Source organism: Rhipicephalus microplus, chromosome 3 (assembly GCF_043290135.1).
Source record: "Rhipicephalus microplus isolate Deutch F79 chromosome 3, USDA_Rmic, whole genome shotgun sequence".
Taxonomy (NCBI): domain Eukaryota; kingdom Metazoa; phylum Arthropoda; class Arachnida; order Ixodida; family Ixodidae; genus Rhipicephalus; species Rhipicephalus microplus.
This window is the reverse complement of record NC_134702.1, coordinates 251350190-251377453: the sequence shown is the minus strand read 5'-3', so window position 1 is coordinate 251377453 and position 27264 is coordinate 251350190. Positions and strand designations below refer to the sequence as shown.

At 44.8% G+C, this 27264-nt stretch overlaps 1 protein-coding gene across 4 annotated transcripts in view; it reads left to right on the top strand.

The window, feature by feature from the left end:
• The window catches only part of Ube4B (Ubiquitination factor E4B), a 244571-nt gene that overhangs the window by 200882 nt on the left and 16425 nt on the right, over nucleotides 1-27264 (top strand). For all 4 annotated transcript variants that reach the window (XM_037420066.2, XM_037420059.2, XM_075890893.1 and 1 more), the window contains one exon: nucleotides 8361-8871. In XM_037420066.2, the coding sequence (XP_037275963.2) occupies nucleotides 8361-8871 (511 nt within the window). The remainder of the gene's footprint in view (nucleotides 1-8360; nucleotides 8872-27264) is intronic.

The window sequence follows — 27264 nt, the reverse complement described above, 5'->3', positions numbered from 1 at the left end:
ATTTTCCTTTGGAGCAGTTTGGAGCAATTGGAGCAGCACTTCCATCACTGTGTCCCATTTATTGTGCCTTTTGTACTGTTCCTTCAGTAATCGGGAACGGCCATACAAACAAGTCACGCCACATTGGTAACTTTAGAGCTTAAAAATTGCAACTGAGAATTATCTGCATAATGCGAACAGATTGTCCTATATTAATGGAGTACTGACACATTCTTTAGAAGGCGAGGTTACTCTGCCATACAAATCTACTTTATACTGAGATGGCTCTGAGCAAGTGTGACGCTCAGCAAATGCTGATATTTTATTTTGAGATCAAAGTCAATTTTCTTGTCGCGGACACACCGACCGACATCGACACTAACTTGACGTCAGGATGCAGTACTAATCCTGGTGACTTCATGCAGCAGTCTGGCTAGTTGTGATGACATCAAGCACCAAAACACAAAAAATGGCAGCTTGCGCGCCACCTTCTTGATCGTCTGCTCGCACCATGCGGTTGTGCAGTCGCTGTCATCTAGCGTACCAATGGAGCGAGTAAGTTGGGTCTAGAATAGTGCATGTGCACGTGAATACAAGATATACGCTTATCAGAGGGCAAAGTAGTTGTTTGAATAAGTGACGCACGGACGAGGATATATCACAAAACTTGCGCATGCGCATACTACCGCCTGGTGGCACTGCTCATACCATGCCATGACGTCAAGGCATGGCCTTCTAGATGGCGGGTGCGTGGAGTGTTTCTCTCCAGTCGTACCGATTGCTGTGCTCCCCAGCAAAACCAATGAGTATCACTTCGCGTGCCCTGCTACCATGAGAGGGCCCAAAGAGATCACAACTCGGGTCACCCGCCATCTGCGGCCGGTGTCCGTAACCACATTGCACGAAATTATAAAAAAACTAGTACCAATAACACAGTGTGGCTGCAATTCTGGTCCGCTGGGTGTCAGCCCAGTGAGCCACTGGGCTGGCACCCACTACCTGGGCTGGAGCCACTACCACTGAGCCACGCCAGTATTTGGGACCTGTTGGCAAACTTGCCTTAGGCAGGCTTGATGTCGGGAAAGCAATCACGTTAATACAACTTATAAAGTGTTTTAAAACAGTGAACAACAACCAATCCTCGCACAATGCGAATAGCATAACGGGTGGGTCATCCAATGCTTCAATCTATTACAAAATCTTGTTCCTGTTCACCTATGAATTGTGGCGGATACCCACTCCAAGCATAATTCCTCATCGTCGTCAGCCACTGCATGAATAATTGGCACAAAATTCTTTGCAAGTGTTTAGCGGAAACCACACGCTTATAAGAAGAATGACAAAAAATAGCATAGCGAATGCCGGCCTACTACCCAAAAATGTTTATTATTAATGTTGTAGTCGGTATCAAGCAAGTGTGTTTGCAGGAGTTACCCAATTAGTGTTTAGAAAAGGCTCTGAAAGGCCGCCTTTCTAGCTTTCACTGTGACTGTGCTGCTCATTCTGCGCAGGCCTGGCATTTTTTGCTGTTACTGCCATTTCTTTTGGTCCAATTGATGAAAAAAAGAAGGAAACTGCTGAATTTTCCTAATGAAATCATTGTAAAGAGGTATGAATTTGTCTGCGGTGGCATTACTTTGGTTTAACACAAAGTGTTTTATGCCAGAGTCCACCAAGAGTCCACCAGAGTCCACTTACTTCAGTTTCTCTTTAGAAAAAATTGCAGGCCTCAAAAGAGTATTCAGAAGTTATAAGAAGCACTAATATGATGATTTGCTTATAGTATGCTGAAAACCAATGTGACATTTTTTCAAGTTACCAATTTATTTTCTATGACAATAGCCTGTGCACTTGTCTTGCTTCTTGCATACCGTCAGGTTCATCAATTCATTCAAGTCATCCTCAGTATCATAAAGCTTTCCAAATAAGCGAATTCAGCACCATCAGCTGCAACAGTGTCAGGGAAAAAATTGTCTAGTGGTGGCAGTGGCGTCATACACCTCATTTAGCAGTTACAATGTACCCTATGTCCGACGGTGCATGACATTGCTTCACTTGATGTTGCTTGAAGCACCCGTCATCATTTTCATCACTACGAACAGGTCTGTGTTTAGTTAGATTTGCAAACTACGAGCAGGTCTATGTTTAGTTAGATTTTTGAACAGTTCCTTTGACTGGATTTTCCTTGCTTGAGATGTGTCAAAAACGCAATAAGAACTTATGAATGTTGCAGTTGCATCTCTGACCTGATCGAGGGACATCTGTGATAAACTTCATAATGCTAGACTCTTGAATGAAGATTTCATAGAAACGAAGCGAGGACTACAAAAGTGTGCATGCCACAAGAGACAATGCTGCACAAACAACAAAGGAACATTTCACCACCATCGACATGCGGTCAATAGTGGCTTTCTAGCAGGTGTCCACTGCTTCAGCGTGAAATGCAGGGAAAAAAACCTAGCCCCTGAGATGTGCATTTTGAAACCAAAATCAACATTTCGTTACGAGGTTGTGTATCTTGAAGGCCAAGCTTTTCAGGCCCACATGCCATAGTGTGCAAACAAACAAGGAAGCTAATGCAAACTTTGCAATGAAGCCACCAAGTCACTTCACATTCTCATTTTGGTGTCTTTGGCAATCAGCATCTTTGAAAAACACTGTGCCTGCGCCTTAAAATCGGTAGATCGGGCATTAAACATATCAGTGCTTTGACAACCTTTGTGCAATCGACTAAATCAGTGCAATGAAATAAGACCATCGTGTTGTCACCTGTGCACAACAAGAGAACGAAGCTTGTTGGAACATGGCTAATAAATTATCAATATTTGCTAACAAAATGCTCCTTATGGGCTTCAGTGCAGCAGCACGTTCGATAGAGCACATGTTTCGCTATGCATGGATTCTGTTAAGAACAGTGAACATAGCGCATGCTAGAAAAAAAAAGAATGAGGGATGGCACGTGCCATAAGGAGCTTGGCTCTAGTTTCGCTGGAATAAGCAGCAGCGTCGATATGCACTGCTCAATCTCTCCAGGCATATTTGTTCTTAAAATCTGGTTCATCTTTGAACGAAGTCTTTGGATTTTACAGGTTTGATATACATGTGCGCCTACCCGATACTTTTGTGTGGCAAATTCAGAAGAGTTTCTTAACTTTTCAGAATACCCAATTAGTTTGATATATTCGAGTTTGATATATCCAGAATCAACTGTACTCTAGTTTTTATTAAGCGTCCTATTGTATAGTGTTTTTCACATTTTAAATTAATAACCAAACAATGTAAATGAGGCATTTTGAATGAAGACCGCAATTTTCTGGCATTAACATCAGTGTGGGAAATGCATTCAAAGCCAATAATATATAACTGAATTGGATATAACTTCATTAAATGAAGTGAATAATGAAAGAAGCATATTACAAGCATCTGCACAACATTATTCAGCAGCAAGGAGACAACAGGGTTTGCTCGAATGAGCTTTTGTACACAATATTAGCATCAATAAATGCAAGCATATAGTGTGCAATAAATAATTTTTAACAACTCATTTCAATGTGGTGCAGCAAGAAATGACAAGAATTCTTGACATGCCTGCTTTGTCAATCTCTCTCGCAAAATTGTATCTAATTTATGAACATCAAATTTCTCGTTAAAACAAGACGGCAAGAGGTAGCTGGCAAGGTCCATTTATGTTTGCACTTTTTTTTCTAATCTCGAGGACTTCTGAGCCACCCTTTGTTGTGTTGATATGCAACAGCTTTAGTCTACTGCAGTGAACAATCGATCAAAAAATCGTCCATTTGCTCCCCCAGAACAGCCAGATGGCCTTTTTTTTTCTCTTAAATAATAATAATAATAATAATAATAATTACTATTATCATCATGATGGATGCTAATATAACACTTTGACTTGGGTGAGCTCGTACATACTCGAATGAATACAGCGTGACTTGGATGAAAACAGGAACTGACACGTACGACACAGCCGAGTGCTGACTTACAACTCACAAGACTTTGGGATTTCAGGACTTCTGTTGTAAATCAGCACGCATATGTGTTTTATGTGTCTTCTGTATTCATCCAAGTCCCACTGCATTTACCTAGTTACACCACTTCTTAGCACCCAACACAGAGGTTCTGTGATGTCCCAGCTGGAGAGCGTAAGGGGTGCATCAAGCAGAGTGGTAAGACGTCAGTTCATCATGCCACTGAAAGACAAGTTGCTCTCATTTGCCGCAAACTTAGGACAGTAATCAGTGGCAAGAGCCATGATAATTGGTGATCACGGGATGCTTAAAGGCTGACCTTTGCAATAATACGGAAAGACGGGCTAGTTGGTACTGCTGCATAATTGAAGTTTTTGCGCACACACACAAGGACACAGAAGAAGGGAACACTGCGCTGGTCCTTGTGTTCCCTTCTTCTGTGTCCTTGTGTGTGTGCGCAAAAACTTCAATTATGACCTTTGCAAGCTGGAACACCAGGTGACACCCTCGCAATGTAGTTTGTCACCATGCCTCGGGCCTTCGGATGTCGTAAAATGTGGTCCGCTTCAAGTACCTGACTGCTTAGCCAGCACCTCCTATATTTTTTTTTTTTTGTGCCTGCTGCGCCCTCTCCTCTCTCGATTCTGCCCCTCAACGCCGCTTAGCGACTCTGCGCTATTACCTTCTAGCAGACGACGCTCGCCGCCGCTCGCGCGCCGGTTTTATGCGCTTTTTTTGTCGTCTGCTTTGAGTAATCGCGAACTTTGCTCGGAGTTGTTGCCATCACATTAAAAGAAGTAGTATTCACGCGTAATAAATAATAGAGGTGAAATAACTGTCAATATGCCTCTTAACGGAGTGATAATTCACGTCCCAGTCATCTTGCAGACGACAAGTTTAACCCGTCATTTGGTCGCAGTGGCAGTTGTAGGTCCGGCTGTTTGCTTCAACGGTGATGTCATCCTGCCTTTTCATCGGTCACCACATGCTGCTGTTGCATTTCGTTCTGCACTTCTAGCTAGCGAAAGAAAGAAGCAGGTGTGTCCTTTCACGAAATTCCAGTGAACACTGAGCTACATGAACGATGGCTATGAGTTATCGCGTGGAAAAACTGGGTGCCGAATTCCACTTCGAATTACTTGGCCGTGTGCAGCCTACATTTTGTGGAAATTGACTTTAGGGAAAATACCATAAGACGCATGCTAAAGCCCAATGCGGTGCCGAGTGTCTTTCCACATTATCCATCTTACATGAGGAAGGAGCCACCAATGGTGAGAAGCTGCAGCAGCACTCCGAAAAGAAAGCGCCATTCTTCAACGGACACCTTGGCAAGTCTGCCAAGTTAGGAAATCGATTTGCGCCCTGCACCGGCGCCACAAGTTTGCGTAAACGGGCTTGACGAAGCCGCTGAGCCCAGTAGCCAGCAACAACCAGAAAGTGTTGCTCCAAGCGACATACAAGACTTGCCTTTTGTAGCAGCAGCTAATCACTACTGTCATTCCGCAAGCTTTCTTGAGCCAACTGATGCGAAGCCAGCGGAAGAGGGTGCAGGTGCGCGTGCCTTGAGGACCTTTGGTGTTCAAGCTGACAGCAGAAGCTTCACAACAGCCTTCTTGGAGCGGAAAAAAATGGCGCGACTAAGAAAGAGCGTGGAAGCAACTAAATGAAAGGCTGCAGGCAACAGTAGATGCCTACAAGAAAGAGCTGCATAGGTTAAAGAAAGAGTGCAACGTAAGCAAATGTTTTCAAGTAGTCAGAGACTGCGATCAGGGTTGCACTAAAGCCAGAGCAATAATGAACCAAGTCCTAAACTACAAGGTGAAAAAACCAAAGTGGTGTGAAACCACTATACGACAGTTCCTGATTCTGAGAAGCCTCTCATCAAAGTCATACGAGTATGTCAGGACCGAGCTCCTCGCACTCCCGTGCAGAACTACGCTACAAAGATACATGGGAACAACTGCCGGAAAAGTAGGCTTCAGTGAGCTAGTGAAGCAGAGGCTCAGCACTGAAATCAAGTGCCTCGGGATGGAGCAAGCCAAAATTTGCAGCCTCATCATAGACGAAATGAGAATAAAGCAATGGCTTAAATACCACAAACAACCAGACGCCTTCTAGGGTGACACAGACATGGGCGCTCTCAATCAAGTGTACTCAGACTCTGTAAGAAGCGAACTTGCGAACTTTCTTTTGTGCTTTTTGATCTGTGGCCTTCACGCTAGGTTTCGGATCCCAGTGGGATACTTCTTTACCAGATCATGCACTGGCAAACTACTAGCGGAAACGACCAAGCACGTCAGCAAGAAAACTAAAGAAATGGGATTCGAAATAGTTGGAGTTGTGAAGGACAACCACAAAATAAACATTGCTGCCATGGAAATATTATCAGGTGGGCAACCGAAAACCCGAGTGCCTCGTCCCACCGATCCAAGCCGCAGTTTGTTTCTGGCGTTCGATCAGTCACACCCTCAAAAACATTTGATAGAATTGGGAAGAAATGGGGAAATTTGTTCAACCTACATAAAGGACCTTTACAAGATGCAGCAAGCACGATTATCAAGCCGGTCCGTTTTCTCGGAAAGAAATATGTCTATCCGTCTAATATAGAAAAAATGGGAGTCAAGCCTGCCGTCCAGTAGCTTTCACCAGCCGTGACAGCGGCTTTGTCTTTCATGAAAGAACATGCCGGGCACACGTGCGATGCAAAATTCGCCAGCATCAGCCCAACTGTTGAGTTCATGAATAATGTGAGCAGATGGTTTACTCTCATGGATGTCAGCAACTGCCAGCAGTATATTCATCAGAACCATGCGGTCACCAGGCAGTTTGATTATCCGGACTCCAGACTTCATTGGCTAGAACTTGTTTTTTTAGAATACATTGAAGAGCTCAAGATGGCAAGCGCACCAATGAACTTTCTAACGAAAGAAAGTCACCATGCACTGGTATTCACCACAGTCCCCAACGTCCATTGTATCAAATTTCTGTTAGGTAGAGGGTTCAAATTTGTGTTCACTAGTAAGTTTTCAAGCGACACCATCGAATCCTTGTTTAGGACACTTCGACGCAGTGCTGGCTTCAATGATATGCTTGATGTCAGAAGCGCTCTTTCGGGCCTTGAGAAGATGCTGAAGACGGGCATCGTTGCGATTTCCCACACAACCAATGTGCTGAGCTCAGCTTCGTTCGCTTTCTCGGGGAGCATTATTAGGAGCGACGAGTCAAGCAGCGCATCAACAACAACCGCGGTCGCAGTAGTTAACTTGGCGCAGCACCTACTGCAGGAACTCTGGCCTTCAACGAAGCCGTTTAGACCCACGCCACATAAAGCAGCAGTTTCTCTCATCGCAGGATACATATCTCGCGTCTTGAGTGAAAAGACTGATTGTGAGCGCTGCGTGTCGTTAGTCTTGAAGGCAAAAAGGAAGCAGACCACTGCTACGTGCGGCATGACTTCCTACCAGGACAGAAGTGGCTTGTGCTACCCCACTGCGAAGCTTGTGCGTGTGCTGCATCCCCTGAAAAGATTTGTGGATTTGATGATTCTGCACCGCGCAGCTCTCCTTAAGCCTCTACAGACGTGCTTTGTGAAGAGTGTGGATGTAATTGTTGGCCTGCCAGTACTGCTATGTGACCGTTGTGACCCAATCCAAAGGCGCAAATTGATAGAACTTGTGTGCAGAAAGTTCATGAAGCCGCTATTTACAATATGCTTTTGGCTTCACCGATAAAAAAATCTGTGGGCAGGCTTTATCAAAGAAAGCCATTGTCACTGAAGTTTTTGAAGCTTTAAGAAGCTTGCACGACACGCGTGCACCTTCAACGTTGGACTGACAAGTGGTTTCAGTTCAACCGGTTGTTTCTTAACTAGTACTGACTCATTTCTTTTTATTTTTGTCTTTTGTGCATATAAAATTGCTATGTCTTGTTTCATTACTTCAATTTGTGAATCCTACTGATATTTCGATCAGGATCGATATTCGGCAGAGCACTCCTTCGTGCGCTTGCAAACAAAGAATAAGACACCTTACAATGCGTTTTTTGTAATACGTTACCGAAACAAATGCAGGAATACAAAATTACTGAATACAAAGGAAAGTAATCGCATAAAATTGGAAAAAGCCAGTGGCTGTGCCGCATCCACTCATAGCAGTCAAGCAAAGAAAGGCCACGCGAGAGGGTAATAACCTGACGCCACCACACGGCCACTCGGAGAAATAGAGTGCCAATCTTAAAGCAATGGGAACGGGTGCGACGCAACAGGCACAGAAAAAATAGAGGAGGTGCTGGCTTAGCCAATGTTCATATACCATAGTGACTCTTTTCAACTCGTGACCACTGGTGATCTCTAAGGGGAGTTTTTGACACTGATAATGTGCCCCACCATGTCCTTTGCAGGAGCTGGTAGACAGGTTAGCAGCCATGCTCAACTCCAATCTAGGACAGCTATGTGGGCCACGCTGCAAGGACCTAAAGGTGGCACAACCCGAGAAGTACGGCTGGGAACCTCGGCGGCTGCTGGACCAGCTGACGGATGTGTACTTGCACTTGGACTTCCCAGCCTTCCTGTCAGCCGTAGCACGGGACGAGCGTTCTTATCGGCCGCAGCTGTTTGCAGATGCGGCTGCCCGGATGCGACGAGCCTGTGTCAAGCCGCAACCGCGGCTCGAGCAGTTTGAGCAGCTGGTGTCCCGCATTGCAGTTGCGGCGGAACAGGCGCGCCGTCATGCTGACTACGCAGATGCACCCGATGAGTTCCGTGACCCTCTCATGGACACGCTTATGGAGGAGCCCGTAGTGCTGCCAAGTGGACATGTGGTGGACAAGGCGACAATTGTGCGCCACCTGCTCAACTCTAACACTGACCCATTTAACCGGCAACCCCTCACAGAGGAAATGCTGCGGCCAGGTGTGTGCCTCACTGGTTCTTTTGTTGCAACATTGCAGCTTTTAATCTCTGCATCTGCACTTTCTTTATCTTTGCACTTGAAGCATTGACAAACCGTATATGGCCCTCTATGACAAGCAATTAGCTTGTCTGCACCAGCTTGGGCGGCAACTTATCACAACCATGTACAGCAAAATTTCACTGATGCAATCAAGGCTTGTGCACACTACGGGGTAGTACTAATTTTTCTGTTGTGCCAGCCGGTTGTTGAGAAGTGCTCTTCTGCCCGTAACATTTGATATGAACACTGCTCTACAGATGGCAAAAGGGGCTGCCTGTGTAGCCTTGTGGCACAAGAAACTTGAGCGTGGGCTTAGTGTGGGCATGCGTGCTGCACTGCTGGTTTGGCTGGTTGCCAGCATGGGCCACAACTGCATGGCGTAACCTCCAATATGGTGCGTGTGATCCTTGGAAGCCCTAATAGAGTTAAACCTGCTTATAACAAACCGTCATATAATGAATTCCTCGATATAACGAAGTTTTTCCATTCCCCGCCGTTGCTCCATAGAAGCGCATGTATTTGTGACCTCTATGTAATGAAGTAACAGTGGGAGACAACTTTGATATAACGAATTTCTTCCACGGACAATCTAAGAATTTTGCCTCTGATTTGGGCATTTTGGTACGAGCATGCATTTTTCGCGGGTGCCTCGTTGCCGACAAAGCGCGAAGTGGTAGCAGCGCGCACGGTGCACTAGGCGAGAGCGAGTGAGCACGAGGCGGGCAGAGGAGCCGGCGTTGCCGCTGTGGTATCTGTAGTATTTGTGTCTGTGTCCATGTTGTTCACTCTTTGTTTTCGACGTCATGCGGATGTTCATGATTTCACTGTGTGCGCATGATATGGCCCTGGACAAGGTTCAGCTTTCGCTTTTTTTTAGGGGGCGTAGCTCCTTATAGCGTAGGTCTGTCCATCCCCTGTATGTATGTATGTATGTATGTATGTATGTATGTATGTATGTATGTACGTACGTACGTACGTACGTACATACGTAGTCACTGGCGGCACATAACTGCTCTAGAGTGGGTATGGGAGATGGCGGTACTTGGAGTGTTCACTAGATGGTCGCATGAACGGACAGACTAGCAGACGGACGGACGGATATATCTGCAGACGTACGGCCACACAAACAGACGGCTCTCATGGATGGACGCATGGATTGACGCACGGATGGTCACGCAGACGGACGAAAGCAGGGACAGGCTGACAGACGCTTCGCCTCACTCATTATCATTCACTCCATGAATTTGCTGTGATTTTGGTTTTGCATTTGCTTTTTTTTTAGTGCGGACAGCAGTGTTGACACCATCGAGGGAATTTCAGATTAGGCACTGATGGAAACTCTCCAAAACCATGGTGATGACGGATCTTCAAAGGTCAACTTGTCACGCACTTCGGTCTTGCACCGCACTGCAAGCTCACAGGCTCGTAGCTTTTGCAATTAGCCGATTAGTTCTGTAAATAACATGACAGCGTGTAGACTGCAATACAGTGAATGGGATAGCGAAAAATTGTAATGGTATACAAAGTAAGCCTGCAAGACAACTCTTTTAGATCCGATATCGTAGAACTCCTACTGAACGCTGGTGTGAGCAAATACGTACGGCCACTCCAGGAAGAAGTGCTTTTTTGACACAGTCCCTTCGCGTTGAAAGCACACTGATACTTAACGAGATAGCACGCATGGCAGCGATTGCCCTTAACGTCAAAGTTCATTGTTGCTACTCGAGACCCCCCCCCCCCCCCCACGTTTTTTCATGCTTGTTCAAAACGGGTTGTTTCCTGTCTGTTTGTGAGCATTGGACTGATATTCTAACACGCCAGGGATGTTATCTGATGCGCCCTCTAGGCGATAAAGACGGGCCCGCTCATTTCATTTCTGCTTCTTCACAGCTCGTGTGGTTCTACCCGCTCTGACGTTAAACCCTCATATCAATCAAGCTTCTACCCGCTCGTAAACGTTACGGCACGCAGGGGCATGTCATCAATTTAGGTTTGTTTGGAACATGGCAGCGACGGCAACAACCCGCCAAGAGTGTAACTACAAATGCTACAGCAATTTTTTTACCGCTAGATATGTGTTTTACCGCTAGATATGACAGGTAGATTGCCACTATCCCTCAAGAGGAAGGTATATAACAGCTGTATCTTGCCGGTACTTAGCTACGGAGCAGAAACCTGGAGACTTACAAAGAGGGTTCAGCTTAAATTGAGGACGACGCAGCGAGCAATGGAAAGAAAAATGGTAGGTGTAACCTTAAGAGACAAGAAGAGAGCAGAGTGGATTAGGGGACAAACGGGGGTTAAGGATATCATAGTTGAAATAATGAAGAGGAAATGGACATGGGCCGGGCATGTAGCGCGTAGACAGGATAACCGCTGGTCATTAAGGGTAACTAACTGGATTCCCAGAGAAGGGAAGCGGGTTAGGGGGAGACAGAAGGTTAGGTGGGCAGACGAGATTAAGAAGTTTGCGGGTATAAATTGGCAGTAGCAAGCACAGGACCGGGTTAACTGGCGGAACATGGGAGAGGCCTTTGTCCTGCAGTGGACGTAGTCAGGCTGATAATGATGATGATGAATGATGTGTTTTGGCCTAACTCTGCCTTCAGTCCCTTTTTCGTTATACAGTCGCCGACCGTTTATTCGGACGCCGAAAATTCGAACATGCCCGTTTATTCGGACATCTTTATGGCACCGCCACACTCCCCATTGATCCTAATGTAAACTCACAACCGAAAATTCGGACACACCACTGTGCGCCATTTGGTTATTCGGACTCCGTTTGACTGACCGGATGCGTCGCCGTACGCCATTACACGCTGAGAGCGACGTTAAAAATATGTTCGCTAGGTTGCCAGCACTGATATGCTGCACTAGCTATGGATGGATGTCTGGCCAGTGTCAAAATGCACGCAGGAATCGCCATTGCCGATCTCGAAGGCTATGTTTGGCGACGCTTTTTTTTTAGCTAGTCGAGGGGCCAAGCTAAGCTACCTACAGAGTCTGTTCGCTGTGGCGTTTGTCAGCAGTGTCAGTCAGCTGCTTTTGCGGCTAGGCCTGATTCGTCTTGTTGTCTGCGTTCGTCTCGGTCTCTTGCGTGTTCCGTGGCGTGCTGAAATGGCTACAACGCCACCCATTGCTGCGCCGTCGGGAGTGAAGAAACGCGGCCAACGTGGGAACTACAAGATGCTCACGATGACGAAGAAAGCGGATATAATTCGCCAGGTAGAAGGCGGCCTACCTCAGTCTGAAGTCTGAATTTTCTATTTCCAAGCAAACCGTCTCGGAAGCGTGCGTGTGTGCAGACATGACAGTTCTTCGGATAGGGTTTATAAAAGTGCTTTTTTTCGAATGAATTCGTTTTTTCGGACTCCCGATTATCTGGATGTTTTGGTGGTTCCCGTCGAGTCCGAATAAACGGTCGGAGACTGTATACGTGCATTTATTTTCCGCATTTTCGTACCGAACCTGCATATAACGAAATCCCCTATATAACATTTTTTTTATTCAGGAGTTTATCAATTTCCTTATATCCAGGTTTAACTGTACTCCCTTGAGTGCTTTAGATTTTAAACTATAGATTGCACTGGCATCACTTTTTCTTTAAGGTCACATCGTTACTTTTTCTGCTTACACCTGCTTGCCTCATCGAAGCAAGCCATGCCTCGCACTTACACATCTCGCAAATAGCAGACAAGTTTCCAAAAAGGAAGTGACAGACTTGGCGAAGGAGCCAGTGGGCCTCACAACTTTTAATATGCATGATTGTGGGGGCACACATACCTGCCAACTAAACCTATTTGACTAGACGACTCTTTTATTAAGAATGTCTATGAACTATAGGTGGCATGCTTTAGGATTCAAGATGGTGCCCGGAGGTGGGTCAACAAATCTGTTGGCATAGGAACAGATAGGACGTGCAGACATTAACACCGTGTCACTTCCACCGGATAAAGTCATAAGCTGCACCTAATGTATATGAGACCAAGATACTTTCCGAAACAATGGAAGCTCGCCACATGATTATTGTATTTACTCACGCGATGAACGCACTTTTTTTTCTCGAAAAATTGGAGCAAAGTTGGGGGGTGCATTTATTACGCGGGTAAATTTTATGAAAACTTTTTCGAAAGAAGGAAAATATTCGCTAGTGAAAAAACAAGTTAGGTCACTTAGCCTTTTACAATTTACATACGCATACACTGTTTGGAAACAGCTTCTTTGTTGCACTTTACTCATTTTCAGTGGTTGATGGCGCTATATCTTCTGCTAGATGTCCCCTGGCCGCCGCGCATGCCATAAAAACGCTTTGCTTTTGCGCTTATATTTTCTCGCAATCGTTGCGCAATCGTTTAACGGCAACAGTGGTATATGCTTGTGATCTCGAGGGGCGCCCAAAACGTGCACTCTTGGGGAAATGGGAAATCGAGGGAGGGACAGATGGAGTGAAGAAAAAAGAAAGTACACTAAAGGGGGGGGGGGGGTCACAGGAAGGGACAGAAGGCATGGGCAGTTTGGTGACCTTCGCTGGCTGTCTGCTTATCAGCTGAGATGTCTCTACACTGGCACTGCTTGTGAACCCTGCTGTGGCTGCTGTGGGGCATGTGGCGCACAGATAAGGGGGAGGTGCTGTGTACAAGAAAGATAAGCAATACTGCATGAGTCAATGAGCGAAGAGGGGGAGGGAGCGAGCCAAGGTGGTTAAGGGGGGGTTGGCAAAGCAATCAAAAACAGAAGAGATCCAATGGGTGAGGATGCACCTGGTGTCGGTTGGCAGGACTGCAGGGGATCAATGCAGGGGGTGCGTTTATTACGCAGAAAAAAAAAAGATCCAAATTTTAAGACTGAAGTGGTGAATGGGTTTATTATGCGAGTGCGTTCATTACGCGAGTAAATGCGGTATTTGCTATATTGGGGTGAAAAGTTATATTTCAGCTCCATCACAGTGCACGAACGACTCTGCGAGATGCTGTGCATGCTACAGAAAAGTGCATGAACTAGAATTGACGTACGAATTGAACGACGCTCCATGGTCATATGCACCGAGCCTGCCTGAACGATTTGCGGCAGTAGTAAGCCACTGGTGAGCAGAGCTATTTCTGCTGCACAGGACCGAATGTTATAGTGGTAATCATGGTTTGCAAACATATCATGCCGTCACCATTACTTGCGCTTGTTGAGGAACATCGAGTTGCTTCTTGAACGGAACACAAGCACTTAACCTCCCCTTTACTTTTTCGTTGCTACGCCTATTTAAATCAATCACCGGTGATCAACGTTTTGGATTGTCAGTTTTGGCATGTGGGATTGGTTTCTTGTGCACCCAGCATTTTCTAATACAGTCAACTCCTCTTAACCAGAACTCGAAGGGTATCCATAAAACTGTTCTATTTATCAGAAATTTCATTTAAGCAAAGTACACTTATTTAGTGAATCAAAACCTTTATTCAAATTGCACAAACCTCACCAGAAAAAAAAAACAGGTAAATGGTGGTTTCTTTGGCAAGCTTAAGTTGTAAAATTTCAACAGCCTCTTAGCTGATCAATCTGGTGGCGTCACTGCACTGGCAATATTGCCCTCACATTCATTGCTGGAAGGTTGATTGATCCTCATCTTGCACTTTGGCAATCATTTCCTCGACAGTCTCCTCACGACAGGTACAAAGGACTCAATTCATCAATTTATGAGTAGTACTGCAGCATGAAAGGGGCAGAGGGCATGATCTCACTGAATACTGCCTCAATGTCAGCACCAGCAAGGCTTTCTTCATCAGGTACTGCTTCTTGCACTTGAAAGCCAGCATGATGAAAGCATCTGTGTATTGTTGCGTTCACTTGCTCCCAGGCACGAGTCAAAATGTGGATGGCTGCCAATAAATTTATGCTGTAGCATTTCCTGCTGTTTGCACAAAGCAGCATTCAATGAAGCAATTGTCCGCGGTAATGAAGTTTAATGTTCTGAATAACCCCTGCATACATCTGCTAGATTACAGTTGTTGTATTGGCTGGCAAGAACTCCAGAGTGATGGCTTGGAGAGTTTCAACGTGACCGTGGGCTGGGCAATTATCCATGATGACAACCTTCCTGCCTTGCCTCGTAAATCTTGCGTCTTCCTCTCGTAGCCAGTTTTTGAAAATGGCGAAGTCATCCACGCTATTCCGTTCGCATGGTACGCAACAGGAAGGCGTTGAACGCCTTTGAAACAATGTGGGTGCCTTGATTTTCGTATTACCAACAGCTTTTATTTTTCATCTCCCGCCATGTTTGCACCCACCAGTACGGTGGTGCGATCTTTATTGTGTTTTCCTCCACTGCAGGCTTCGCCTTTGAAGGTGAGAGTCTTTGATGAAAGCGCCTTATAAAAAAAACCTATCTCATCGACGTTGCAGATGTCTCATGGCTCGAAGCTCATCAAAATTTCCTTAAGCCGCTCCTGTTGCCAGTCGGTGCAAATGTCTCTGCTGACTGCAGCACTCTCACCTGAGATTGCTTTGAAGACTGGGCCATGGCGTGTTTTAAAGCGGCTGAGCCATCCATCGCCTCAGACGAAGTTCTCAACACCCATTTGCATGGCGACCTCTCGAGCTTTCTGCTCGAGAATTTGTCCACTTGTAAGCAAATTTGAACTCGGTGCACGCTTCAACCACAGAAAAAGAACTTTTTCTAGTTGTTCATAAGGCGTAGTCCGCATCCATTTAGATTTAAAGGTCTCGTTATTTACAGCGCCTTCAACCTTTTCTTTGTCTTTGCAGATTCGCGACAGCGTCGATTTCGGGATGTATTTTTTCGCCACCTCCGTCTTGGGCAGGCCGCTTCGATCGACCTCCTGAAGAATTTGCAGCTTAGTTTTCAAGCGACAGTACATGGTGTGGCCGCTCCCTTTCCATTGAGCTGATCGCCACCTTTGTTTTGGGCAGGCCGCTTTGATTGACCTCCTGAAGAATTGGCAGCTTAATTTTCAAGCGACAGTGCATGGTGCAGCCGCTCCCTTTCCATCAGGCTGAAATAACGCCGTGATCCACCGCACTTAGACGCACAAATAGGCCTAACACACAACTGACTCACCAACTCGGCTCCCACAGCCACTACAAGCAAGAATGGCTACTGGATTGGCTTGTCTCAAGATGTTGCCATGGTTGTAAGACTACCTTTGACCTGAGCAAGCCTATGCTGTGTTTAGAGGTTGTGCCGTTTCACCGTAGGTGACCAATAAGCACAGTTTCGATTAACCGATGAATTTTACTGCACAACACGTAGAAATCCAGCCATATGAGCCCGTTTAGTTCTGTTAATGAGGCATTTTCGTTTAAGTGAGTTTCGTTTATTGGGAGTCTACTGTAGTGAGTTCAGCCACTCAACTTTCAGAATCAATTTGAATTTGCCCGTTTTGGCAATGTGGTGAATTTTGACGAACTTTTGCGCGTACCAATGTGCATGTGTTGTTGGAAAAATGCACTTGGCAGGCAAACTTGACAGAGGTGCGTGCCCCTTATGCTTATGCTGCAGTACCATCAAAGCTCTGTAATAAATAAGCCTCTGCAAGTCAAATATCAAATTAATTTATAAGCTTTTCAATCTGACAATGTTTAGCAGTAATAATTGACAGAAATTTATGACAGCCATTCAATAGAGAGCTTTTGCAGGGAGCCGGGAAAATTTATTCTACGAAAATATATTTCCGAAAGTCCGCTGCATGTATAAAGTGTGGAGGTGGTCTTCTCAACCAGGTTTCAGCAGCTTTGGTTTAGCTTGTATCGTTATATCATACTCAGGGCCGCAATTAGTGTCACTAGTCACTCTTATGGCGTCGTCGCCACGCGCACAAGGGTGCACAACTGCATCACAAAAAACACGCACAGCTCGAAACTGTCTTGCAACACATCTGAATTGAGTCAGGACGAACTTAGAGTCCGAGAATGACAGCACCTCAGCTTCAAGTTTTATGGCAATGATGTTCTGCATCAGCGTGAGACAACTGCAGACGTTCATGTGTTTGTTTTGTTTACAGCCTCAAGTTGTTTCCTCTGTCGCAATTGCATAGCTGATTATCTGTGTAGGGAATCTTATGGCTACTCTGGTTAAGTGTGAGGTCCACACATCGCTGATGCGCAGTGTGCTGGCGCCGGCTATAGAGCTCCTCATGACAAGAAGGCCACTGGAGCACATCTTGGCTCTTACTATGTAACAGCAGGAATCGAAACGTTTTAGAACTGTGCCTAATATTCTTAATTTTTATAATAGGACGTGCAATTATGCAAAGAAATATGCTTTGATACATATATTGAAATGCCAGCTTATGCCAAGTGAAATGGCTTATAGGAAGAGGTGATGCTGGTCGAAATAGCGAAGTTTATTGGACGTCTGATTTATCGAGAGATTCACATCATGGGCATCCATGTTTATTGCAGCCTTGTCCATCCGCCGACCTTCTGAACGCGCACGCGCACCAAAATGGCTTTTATTTTGCTACAAGACGTCCCCTAGCGAACGGTGCCACCGACGAACACCCGATCGCCAACGTGTTCGTGTGATGTCATCCCTATTTTCTCGTACGCTCGCACATCGGGGTTCCGTCCTCAAGTGCAAGCTGCCGCCGCCATGTCCGTATCATAACTTTCATCGGCAAACCTTGAATAATTAATTCGCTGGCCACGCCTATCCGTCCCTGTGTCAGACAGACGACGGACGGACACATGAACAAACGCAGAGACGGACTCATGGACGGATGCACAAACGGACGAACAGATGAACGGACAGACGTATAGACGAACTCTGGGCGAACGCACGGATGAATGAATGGATGGATTCACGAACGGACGAACGCAGGAACGAACGCACGAGAGGACGGATGCACGAATGGATGGCAGCAAGAACGAACGGACCGAATGACGGACGCTTCGCCCCACTCATCATCATTCACTCCATGGATATACTGTGATTTTTATTATTTATGATACTACAAGTAGTGTCCACCAGTATCATACCATTTGCATTTTTCAGCGTATATGCATTTCATTAATTGTACAAGTACCGCCCTCTTACGACCGGTTCAAGAACTAACAAGAGGTGGCTACATATGAGTATACAGGACGGGATGCTCAGCCCACGCCTTAAGGAGCTTCGCTCCTAATATGTGGCGCAGCGCTGGTCAATTTGAGATTGCTCAGCGAACCCACGCAACTTTCCTCGAATGATGCTGTGGGATCCATTCACTACTAAGGCATTAACGAATCCTATATGCAAGTAAAACAAGGTGAGTTTCAACAGAAAAGGTTAGTTGATAACACTTAGCTCACCTACGCGGCTATAGAAGACCTCATGAAGCTGATATGTGTACTCTGTGGGCTATTATCGAAAGCACAAGTTGCAGAGTATTTTGACTACAATTTTGCGTATCGCAAGAACAACTAAAATTTATAGTGTCATGGGATCGCGACGAGAGCGGAGGGAACAGTCACCCTATTCAAGGTGAAGCTGTTTATTTGGTCTAACTTGTGGCCGTTAAATGGCAAGTGAGGTTACAGCAATTCACGGTGGCACTGATAGCGGCAAACAAAGCATTGGTCGTCGCAAATGTGATCATCGTTATGATGCGCGATGAGTGTTGCTGACAGTCATTGTGGGTTTAAACGGAGCACATCAAAATAACACACATGTCAGTAGCGTCACGAAGGGTCCAATTCGTTCACTAATCCAAGAAATGTGTAAAATGGTAGTGTTTGTTTCTTGCTAACTAACGCATTAACACTGAGGCTAGCAAAGCCAAACAAGGAAGCGACTGCCGACTGACCATTCTTGAAGGAATGCTCCCGAATTCCACCTGGCAGCGCAGCTGTCTATGGGCATGGCGAATATTAAGAAGTCCTCCTGGTTACACCGACATCCCCATAAATCTGAAGAACCGCCTCAAGAGTATCATAAAAAGACAATAATAACTAGGAATGGGCAAATATTCGATTGACTTGAATATTCAAACCAATATGTCAGTGTTAGAATTAAGTTTAGCCTGAACTTACAAAGAGAAAAACCAAATTTTATATGTGTTTTTCGTGGGCTTGTCTGCTGCCTAAGTGTTGGCTACAAAAGCTTGACTCCTAGCAGCTTCCTTGGCCCACTGGATTGCCCAGAGTCTCTCGTCCAGTGCTGAACGAAGGTTGCAAATGTGCATGGCTGCCGTTGGTGGAGGCTGCGTTCTCATTAGAGCAATAAATTAACTCTTGGCACTCCCATAGGATGTGTTGTAAGGTTTACGTGCCACAATCTTAACTTTCACTGGTCTAGCGCATATCTCAATGTATAACATGTAATAGTGCTAGATACTTTTTAATGCTCAAAACTTCAAAGTATTTGTAATCAATTATTAGACATATTTAAACACCTGTGACTTTCTCTACCTTCAAAAAAGTGGTTTCACTGCAGTGTTGAAGTGGTAAACCAAGAAACCACCTATCCAGGGAAGATCTATTACCCTTCTATTACCGACACTGAGTTGCTACAGCATTTCCCAGATTTCGATGTGTTTCGATGCGATTGTACTAACAAATGGGGTGGAGGCGTACTAATAGGTAGCCATAAAGATCTTCAGTGTAGCGAAATTAAGACATCATCGTGCTTAGAAATCATGTTCGTTCTTTGTAATGCTTGTTATCCCCCCACAATCATCGGTGTTCGCTATCGTCCCCCTGGTAGTGACCCCCTTTTTGTATCTGAATTCCACGGAGCTATTTGCTCCTTAACTAAATCTTATCGAAGTTTTCCGATACTGCTTTTCGGCGGCTTCAGTTTCCCAGCAATACCTTGGACTAACCTAGCATGCGTTACTTCCAAAGACAGTATAGAGAGCGATTTCGTCAATTCATGTCTAACGTTTGGACTTGCGCAATTAGTCGATGAACCTACGCGTGACAGCGATAACTCCCTTCATATTCTTGACCTTGTTTTTACTTCTGAGCCTGAAAGAGTGTCCCAGATGACGTTCCTACCAGGACTCAGTGACCACTTAGTAATCCATGCGTCCTATTCTTGTAAACTACACCATTCAACAAAAACAACAAAAAATATAACACTGTATGATAAAGGCAATTATTCCGCTATAAACTCAGATCTCTAGCAATTTGTTGCTTTCTTTCTTATCGACCTTTCAAAGCGTTCGGTCGAAGCTAATTGGCTGCTATTAAAAAACAAAATGTTAGATATATTCACTAAGCATGTGCCCACGATTACTGTAACCAAGAAAAAGTTATCCCTGTGGTTTAACATCACGTTAAAACGCCTAAATAACAAAAAGAAACGACTCTTTCGACCAGCAAAGCGGTCCAATAGCGCATGTGCGTGGAACAGGTACTACGCTGCAGAAAAAGAATTCAATAAACTTGCTAACAAAGAAAAACTCTTATTTTTTTCACAAACATTGCCCGCTATGTTAAGCAACAACCCCAAAAAATTCTGGCGCACAATTAACCCCAGTACCTTCCAACCTTTAGTACTGCAGAACGATTAAAATCATCCAATTCCCGATCACGAGGCCGCCGAACAACTTAAATTTTTTTCTTCCATGTTTACCGTTGAACCTGTCGATAACTTGCCTTCATTTCTTAATCTCAACTATAGTGAGATGCCGGAAATCACATTCTGCTCAAACGGCATCGCAAAACTAATCGACTCACTGAAACTCACATCTTCATGCAGCATCGATGGTATCAACGCGAAAATGCTCAAAAACACGAAATCAATTGCTAGTACATTACTCTGTCATATTTTTCAGCAGTCGCTATCATCAGGAGTGGTGCCGGAAGATTGGAGAGTGGGCAAGATTGTTCCAGGGCCCAAAAAAGGTCCTTCATCTCTTTGCAGCAGTTATCGCCCCATTTCCCTTACTAGCGTTTGCTCCAAACTAATGAAGCATGTTATTTACTCTAACATCGTCAAGTTCTTAGTCAGCAATAATTATTTTCATTCCAGTCAGCACGGCTTTCGCTCAGGATTTTCATGTGACACACAACTAGCTTTATTTTATCATGATATCAGTTTCAGCCTCGACATACCTCGACCTGTTGACGCCCTCTTTTAGACTTTGAAAAAGCATTCGAAAAGTCCCGCGTCAATGGCTACTACTAAAGCTTTCTCGTCTAAACATTAATACAAATGTATTTAATTGGATTCGCAGTTTCCTTACCAATCGCCAACAATTCGTGCATGCTAACTCCGTCTCATCTAGCCGTTCTTCTGTAATCTCTGGTGTGCCGCAAGGTACAGTGCTCGGACCATTACTTTTTCTCATTTACATCAATGACCTTCCATCAAACATCTCTTCAAGCATTCGCCTCTTTGCAGACGACTGCGTCGTATACCGTCCCATAGCAAACATCGCTGACACTACTACACTTCAAAACAACCTCAATCTAATTCTATCCTGGTGTGATAAGTGGTTAATGTCTTTAAACATAAAGAAAACTTCATTGGTATCTTTTCATCGCACGCCCCACCACCAGTCAGCAGAATACACCATTTCCGGCACTGCAGTCTCACCCGCTGAATCATACAAATATCTTGGTGTCACATTTTCAAGTAACATTTCCTGGTCAGCCCACGTGACTAACATAGCCAACTTTGCAAATCGCACTCTGGGTTTTCTATGTAGACACTTAAGACTTGCGCCCCCATCAGTTAAACTAATATCGTATGTCACACTTGTTCGTCCAAAATTAGAGTATGCATGTTTTGTCTGGGATCTCCACCAATCTCACTTATCCAACATTCTCGAATCGATTCAAAACCGTGCTGCACGTTTTATCTACTCTGAATATACCAACCATTCTAGTGTTTCCAAACTTAAAACTCGTGCTCACCTTTCTAATCTAGAATTACGACGTCATATATCTCGACTATGCCTTTTTCACAAATTTTATCATGCCCCCATCGAAGTTCCAGCCATCCTGCCAGTCCATCGCTCATCAAGCCGCTTGAACCATTCAATCGGAGTGTATCCTCCACCAGCCCAAAGCACCGCACATCTTCGCTCCTTTTTTGTCACAACCGCACGGGACTGGAATCGTCTGCCTACAACTACCGTGCACCACTCCGACCCGCATCAATTCAAGATTTCCCTCGAATCACTTTTTTATTCTGTAATTAATACCCATCCCTCATGTAATACCCCAGCTGGGGCCTTTGAGGTATTCAAAATAAATAAATAAATCTACACTGTCGTGAAGCCACATTTCAAGGTTGAAATCTACCCCTCGATGTACTAATTCTGAGTACCAGTAGGACTGCCTATTACTGCTGACATCTGAAAGCTATCCGCAATCCTTTGGAGTGATTTGTAATGTTGCTGCAGCCTTGGAAACAATACATAAAAACATACACCTTTTTTTGTTAAAGATACTCAAAGAAAAGGACATGTTTAGCAAACAAAAACAACTGATCATTTTTAACTCATCTTGTGGCTAGTGCACCTGCCTTCGTCAGAGTGAATGTTGTTACCATGCATCATCCTTTTTAAGCGCTTGACATGTTGGAACAAGTTATTACTACATACTTGAAATGGCTCTTTCATTCTTTTTTTTTTCTTTTTTACTGTTGTACGGCATAGACCAGTTATAACCTAAGTCACAGGAGTCGAACATTCGCACTATAAGCAGTACCACACTAACACAATAACCTTCTTTTTAAGCTGCTCTTGCGCAAAACATGCTGAGCATGCAGCCTCGCGTGTCTGAAAGGCCTGCAATGCAGTGTGCTTACAACGATTCAAGTTTTCTGATTTTCACATAGTGATGTGAGAGATTCGTGCTAACAACAAAATTAATGCAGGGAAAAAACTCGCAATATAATGCGCCGTTGCGAAAATTCGCCCACTGCATGTGAGACCAGCTGGATTCTACTCATTACACAAAAACTACATTGAATCAGGAATGAAGTATCACACGCTCATCGGGACCAATTTTTCGATTTCACGGGCACATACGCTGTGTCCGAGACATAGAAATCAGACTGCAAACCACCCTTCGAGTGTTAGATGTGCCATCTACATATTTGCCAACTCTTCTAATTTTCCCATAAAATGTACGAATTTCGACCGTGCTTACGATTTAACAAATCTTGCTTGCAATTTTACAAAAAATATTTCATTTTTGATAAAAAAATAAAATTAGTAAAGTAGCATTGCCTTTGCGATTGGCTACGGCGCATTGAAGTAGCTAATCACGGAAACAACAAAAACATTGTTGTGCTATATTTCACCACCAGAGGAGAACAATATGTACATATTGATGTTATCATCATCACATACCTGCCAAGTCTTCCGCATTGTGCAGGAGACTCCCGGATTTTGACTGTTTCTTCCTTTTGTACGGTTGCCATGAAAACCTTTCGGAAATTGAAATTTGTGTGCGCGATCTGGCTGCATTGACAGAAATGCAGGTCAGCCCATTCTTGGCTTTTTGCAAGCCCGCCTCATTTTATTATCAACGAACTTGAGAGACATTCATCTAAACGTACAGTAGAGTCTCAGTGATGCAGAACCGGGGCAGACAGAAATTCGTGAAATTTCCCAGCCAAATTCATGTGTTCATTAGGCCAAAACTAGAGTGTTCCGAACACTTTTCCTGATCGCGGCGTGTCATATGAACTTTATAACTGAAATCCTCGAACCTAGGCTGATTGAGAGCATCGTGCTCAAAACCTCAGAAGTACGCATGCGACCGGCGCACGCACTGTTGATTAATTCTTTAGTGTGCAAAAGCACGAGCCCGTGCATGGACACACAGAAAAGAAGATGAAGAACGACAGCGTTCGGCAGGAACAGTATGGTAGTAATTAGTCTGTGCCGCAAATATATTCTTCACCTCGCAACTAATGTGGTTTTTTCTACAAGTGGTGCCGAAAACCCGTCAATAGTTCGCGCCAGGAACCCCCTACTGGAAGACAGCCTTTCAAAAAGCAAGCGGAGGACTTTGCCGAACGCCGCTGGTGAAAGATATGCCCACACGTTCACCTGTGCAACAGAAAGCCAGGCAGGGACTGTGATTCCTAGTAGCCCTACCAATGTAAGTGAACGCCAGTTCCACGCTACAAATGAGAAGGTGAGCAACAAAAATCACTACCGTGAGAGAGACAATTAACCACCTAAAAGAAAAGCACACGTCGCGACGACAAATGAATACACGCCTCGTCAACGAAGCTAAGAGCGTTTTAGAAAGCGTCAACATCAGTTCCATAGCTGATGATATATAGTGTTTCTTGGTGCAAGGGCCACGTTATGGCCAAAGAGCGCCAATACATGTGACAAAAGATTTGGGCTATGGGTATGATAAGTGGCTGTACAAGGGCCTAATATTCCTCACTCTAAAGGCGGGTAAACATATAGGGAATAAAATTATGAGAGTGACATGAAATATGTAGAGTGAAAACTAGTGGTCAATGGTTCTGATAAGCTATGAAGAGATTATAGAGCACGAATGTCTCTCCGGCGTCCTTGTCTCCAAGGGCCGCGAAACATGAGCTTTGTAATGTATGCACGGCAGCAACAACCTCTTGCGAGAGGTTGTTCTACAGATTACCAGGGTAGATCACGTGGAAGTTGCGAACATCTTTTAAAAATGCAAATAATGAATGATGTTTAAAAAGTGGATCTCTACGGAGGAACATCGCCAGGTGAAGAGGCATTTGTTCTCGGTAGGATGTTGGAAAATGCTTTTTTCGAATAGGAGTTAATTCACTGCACTGTATCAAAATATGTAGGACACTAAGGTGTTCGCCGCATTTCTCACACATTGGTGGATCACCACCGGTCAGAAAGTGTGAGTGTGTACTATATGTGTGTCCGATACGTAATCGACAGAGTGCTACTTCTGTACGGCGTATTTGTGATGTTAGTGGCCAGTCACCAAGGCAAGGCTTGATTAAATGTAATTTATTATGTACTTGTCCGTCCCATGTACACTGCCAATAATCCCTCAGCTTTTTTCTCAAAAAGGGTTTCAAGTCCATTACGGGGACAGCTACAGATGATTGCGGAGTGTTCGCATGGACTGATGTTGCGAGCTTATCCGCTAGTACGTTTCCCTCAATTTCACGGCGTTCTGGTACCCAACATACTACTACATGCTGTTTCGATGCGTAGATGGCACAAAGGAGAGAGTATAGCGAAGCAATGACAGGATTTTGTACTGTCTGATGGCTTTTAAAGTTGTTACAACGCTAAATGAATCCATGTATATGACTGCATTACTTATTTTAGTTTCTTTAATGTGTTTTGCTGCCGCCAGTATTGCATAAGCTTCAGCTGTAGAAATGCTTGTGTGAGGGTGGAGAATACCGACATCCGAAAAAGATGGGCCCACGGCTGCATAGGATACACCCGCGCGAGTCTTTGATGCATCAGTGAAAAATTCAGGATAGGTATATTTGTGTGCCAATTCTCAGAAGTACATCTGAATGTGTAGGGGTGGGGCATGCTTTGTCACAATCATGAAAGATGTGTCACAATTCATAACCTGCCAGTGTCATGGCGGGGCGCATGTAGTAGATGCCATTACGCGGTGTTCGAGCAATGCGACGCCTGTTTCCAAAGCTAGTGCTCAAACACGCAGCGAGAAGGGCTGTTTCAATGTGGGTCGGTTTTGAAAGAGCAGGGAGCTGGATGTGTCGTTTACAGCAGGGTATGTAGGGTGGTCGGTCTTTGCGGTTATCTTCAAAAAATATGTAAAAGACAGGTACAATCTTTGTATATGTAGCGACCATCCATCTGAGTCTGTGTAGAGGCTTTCCACGGGGCTTGTACGAAAAGCTTCCGTAGAAAGGCGAATGCCTAGATGGTGGACAGAGTCCAGCATCTTCAATGCCGTTGGTGGTGCGGACTGGTACACTATCGCCCCACAGTCTAGACGTGTGCGGATAAGGCTTTTGTAGAGCCTGATCAGACATTTTCTGTCTGTGCCCCAACTTGTGTGGGACAGCACCTTTAGGATGTTCATTGTTTTCATGCATTTCTCCTTAACATACTTAATGTGTGGTATAAACGTGAGCTTCGTGTCTAGAATTATGCCTGAAAATTTTTGTTCACTCTTGACAGCTACGCGCTCACCCTGCAACTCTATATGAGGATCAGGGTAGAGTCCTCTCTTCCTAGAAAACAGAACACAGGAGCTCTTTAGTAGATTCAGACTGAAACCGTTCTCATCTGCCCATTTACAGACCTTGTTAACACAGAGCTGAACCTGTCGCTCGCATTCCGAGAGATTACAGGATTTGAAACCTATCTCTAGATCATCAACGTATGCTGAATAAAAGATGTTACGTGGGATGCACGATCGCAGGGAGTTCATTTTGACTATAAAGAGAGTACAACTGAGGACACCCCCTTGCGGTACTCCCGTTTCTTGCACGAACGGTCATGACAACACATTGCCCACTTGAACATGAAATGTACGATTGGACAGATAATTTTCGATTACACTTAGCATATTACCTCGTATACCTAAATGTGTGAGGTCTCTCAATATTCCAAAATGCCACATTGTATCGTATGCCTTGTCCATGTCAAGGAAGAGAGATAAGAAAAACTGCTTATGAATGAAAGCTTCGCGTATTTGTACCTCTATACGGATGAGATGGTCTGTGGCGGACCGACCCTTTCGGAATCCGCACTGATATTAGTCGAGGAGTTCGTTTGATTCCAAAAAATATAATAATCGGCAGTTTATCATCTTTTCAAATAATTTGCAGAGGCAGCTAGTCAGAGCAATAGGCCTGTAACTTGATACGGAAGATGGATCTTTGCCCTGTTTAAGAATAGGTATTACTATGGCCTCTTTCCACGCAGAGGGAAATCGGTTCCATAGCGTCCCTAGTCGAACGACTGGAAGCAAACAACGCGGAATTAGACAAGTTGAATGAGCTGATAGAGGAGTACGTCACTGAGGATTAATTCGCCGCAAAATTAGAAGCGATCATGAGGTATCAAGATGATGCCAGAGGAACGCTCGGAGAATTAAAGGCTAGACAGGCAGAACTACAACTCAATCGGTCTCCATCCATTTCGCGCCACTGATAGCAACACCTATTGTTCAGCAGCGGGAGGAGACGCATGCCCAACGATCCATAAAGCTACCAGCGCTTCAGTTGCAAGCATACCCCGGAGAAATTTGCTAGTGGCCTGGATTCTCGGATCAATTTAAGGCATCGGTTCACCAGAAGGAAGGGCTCACGAGGGGGAGAAGCTTGATTACTTAAGAAACCTACTGAGTGGTATAGCGGCAACCGCGATTCAAGGCCTTCAAGCGACTGAAGGGCGTTATGATGATGCCATTGACATCCTAAAAAGCCCTTTTGGGGACCAGCGTCTCAT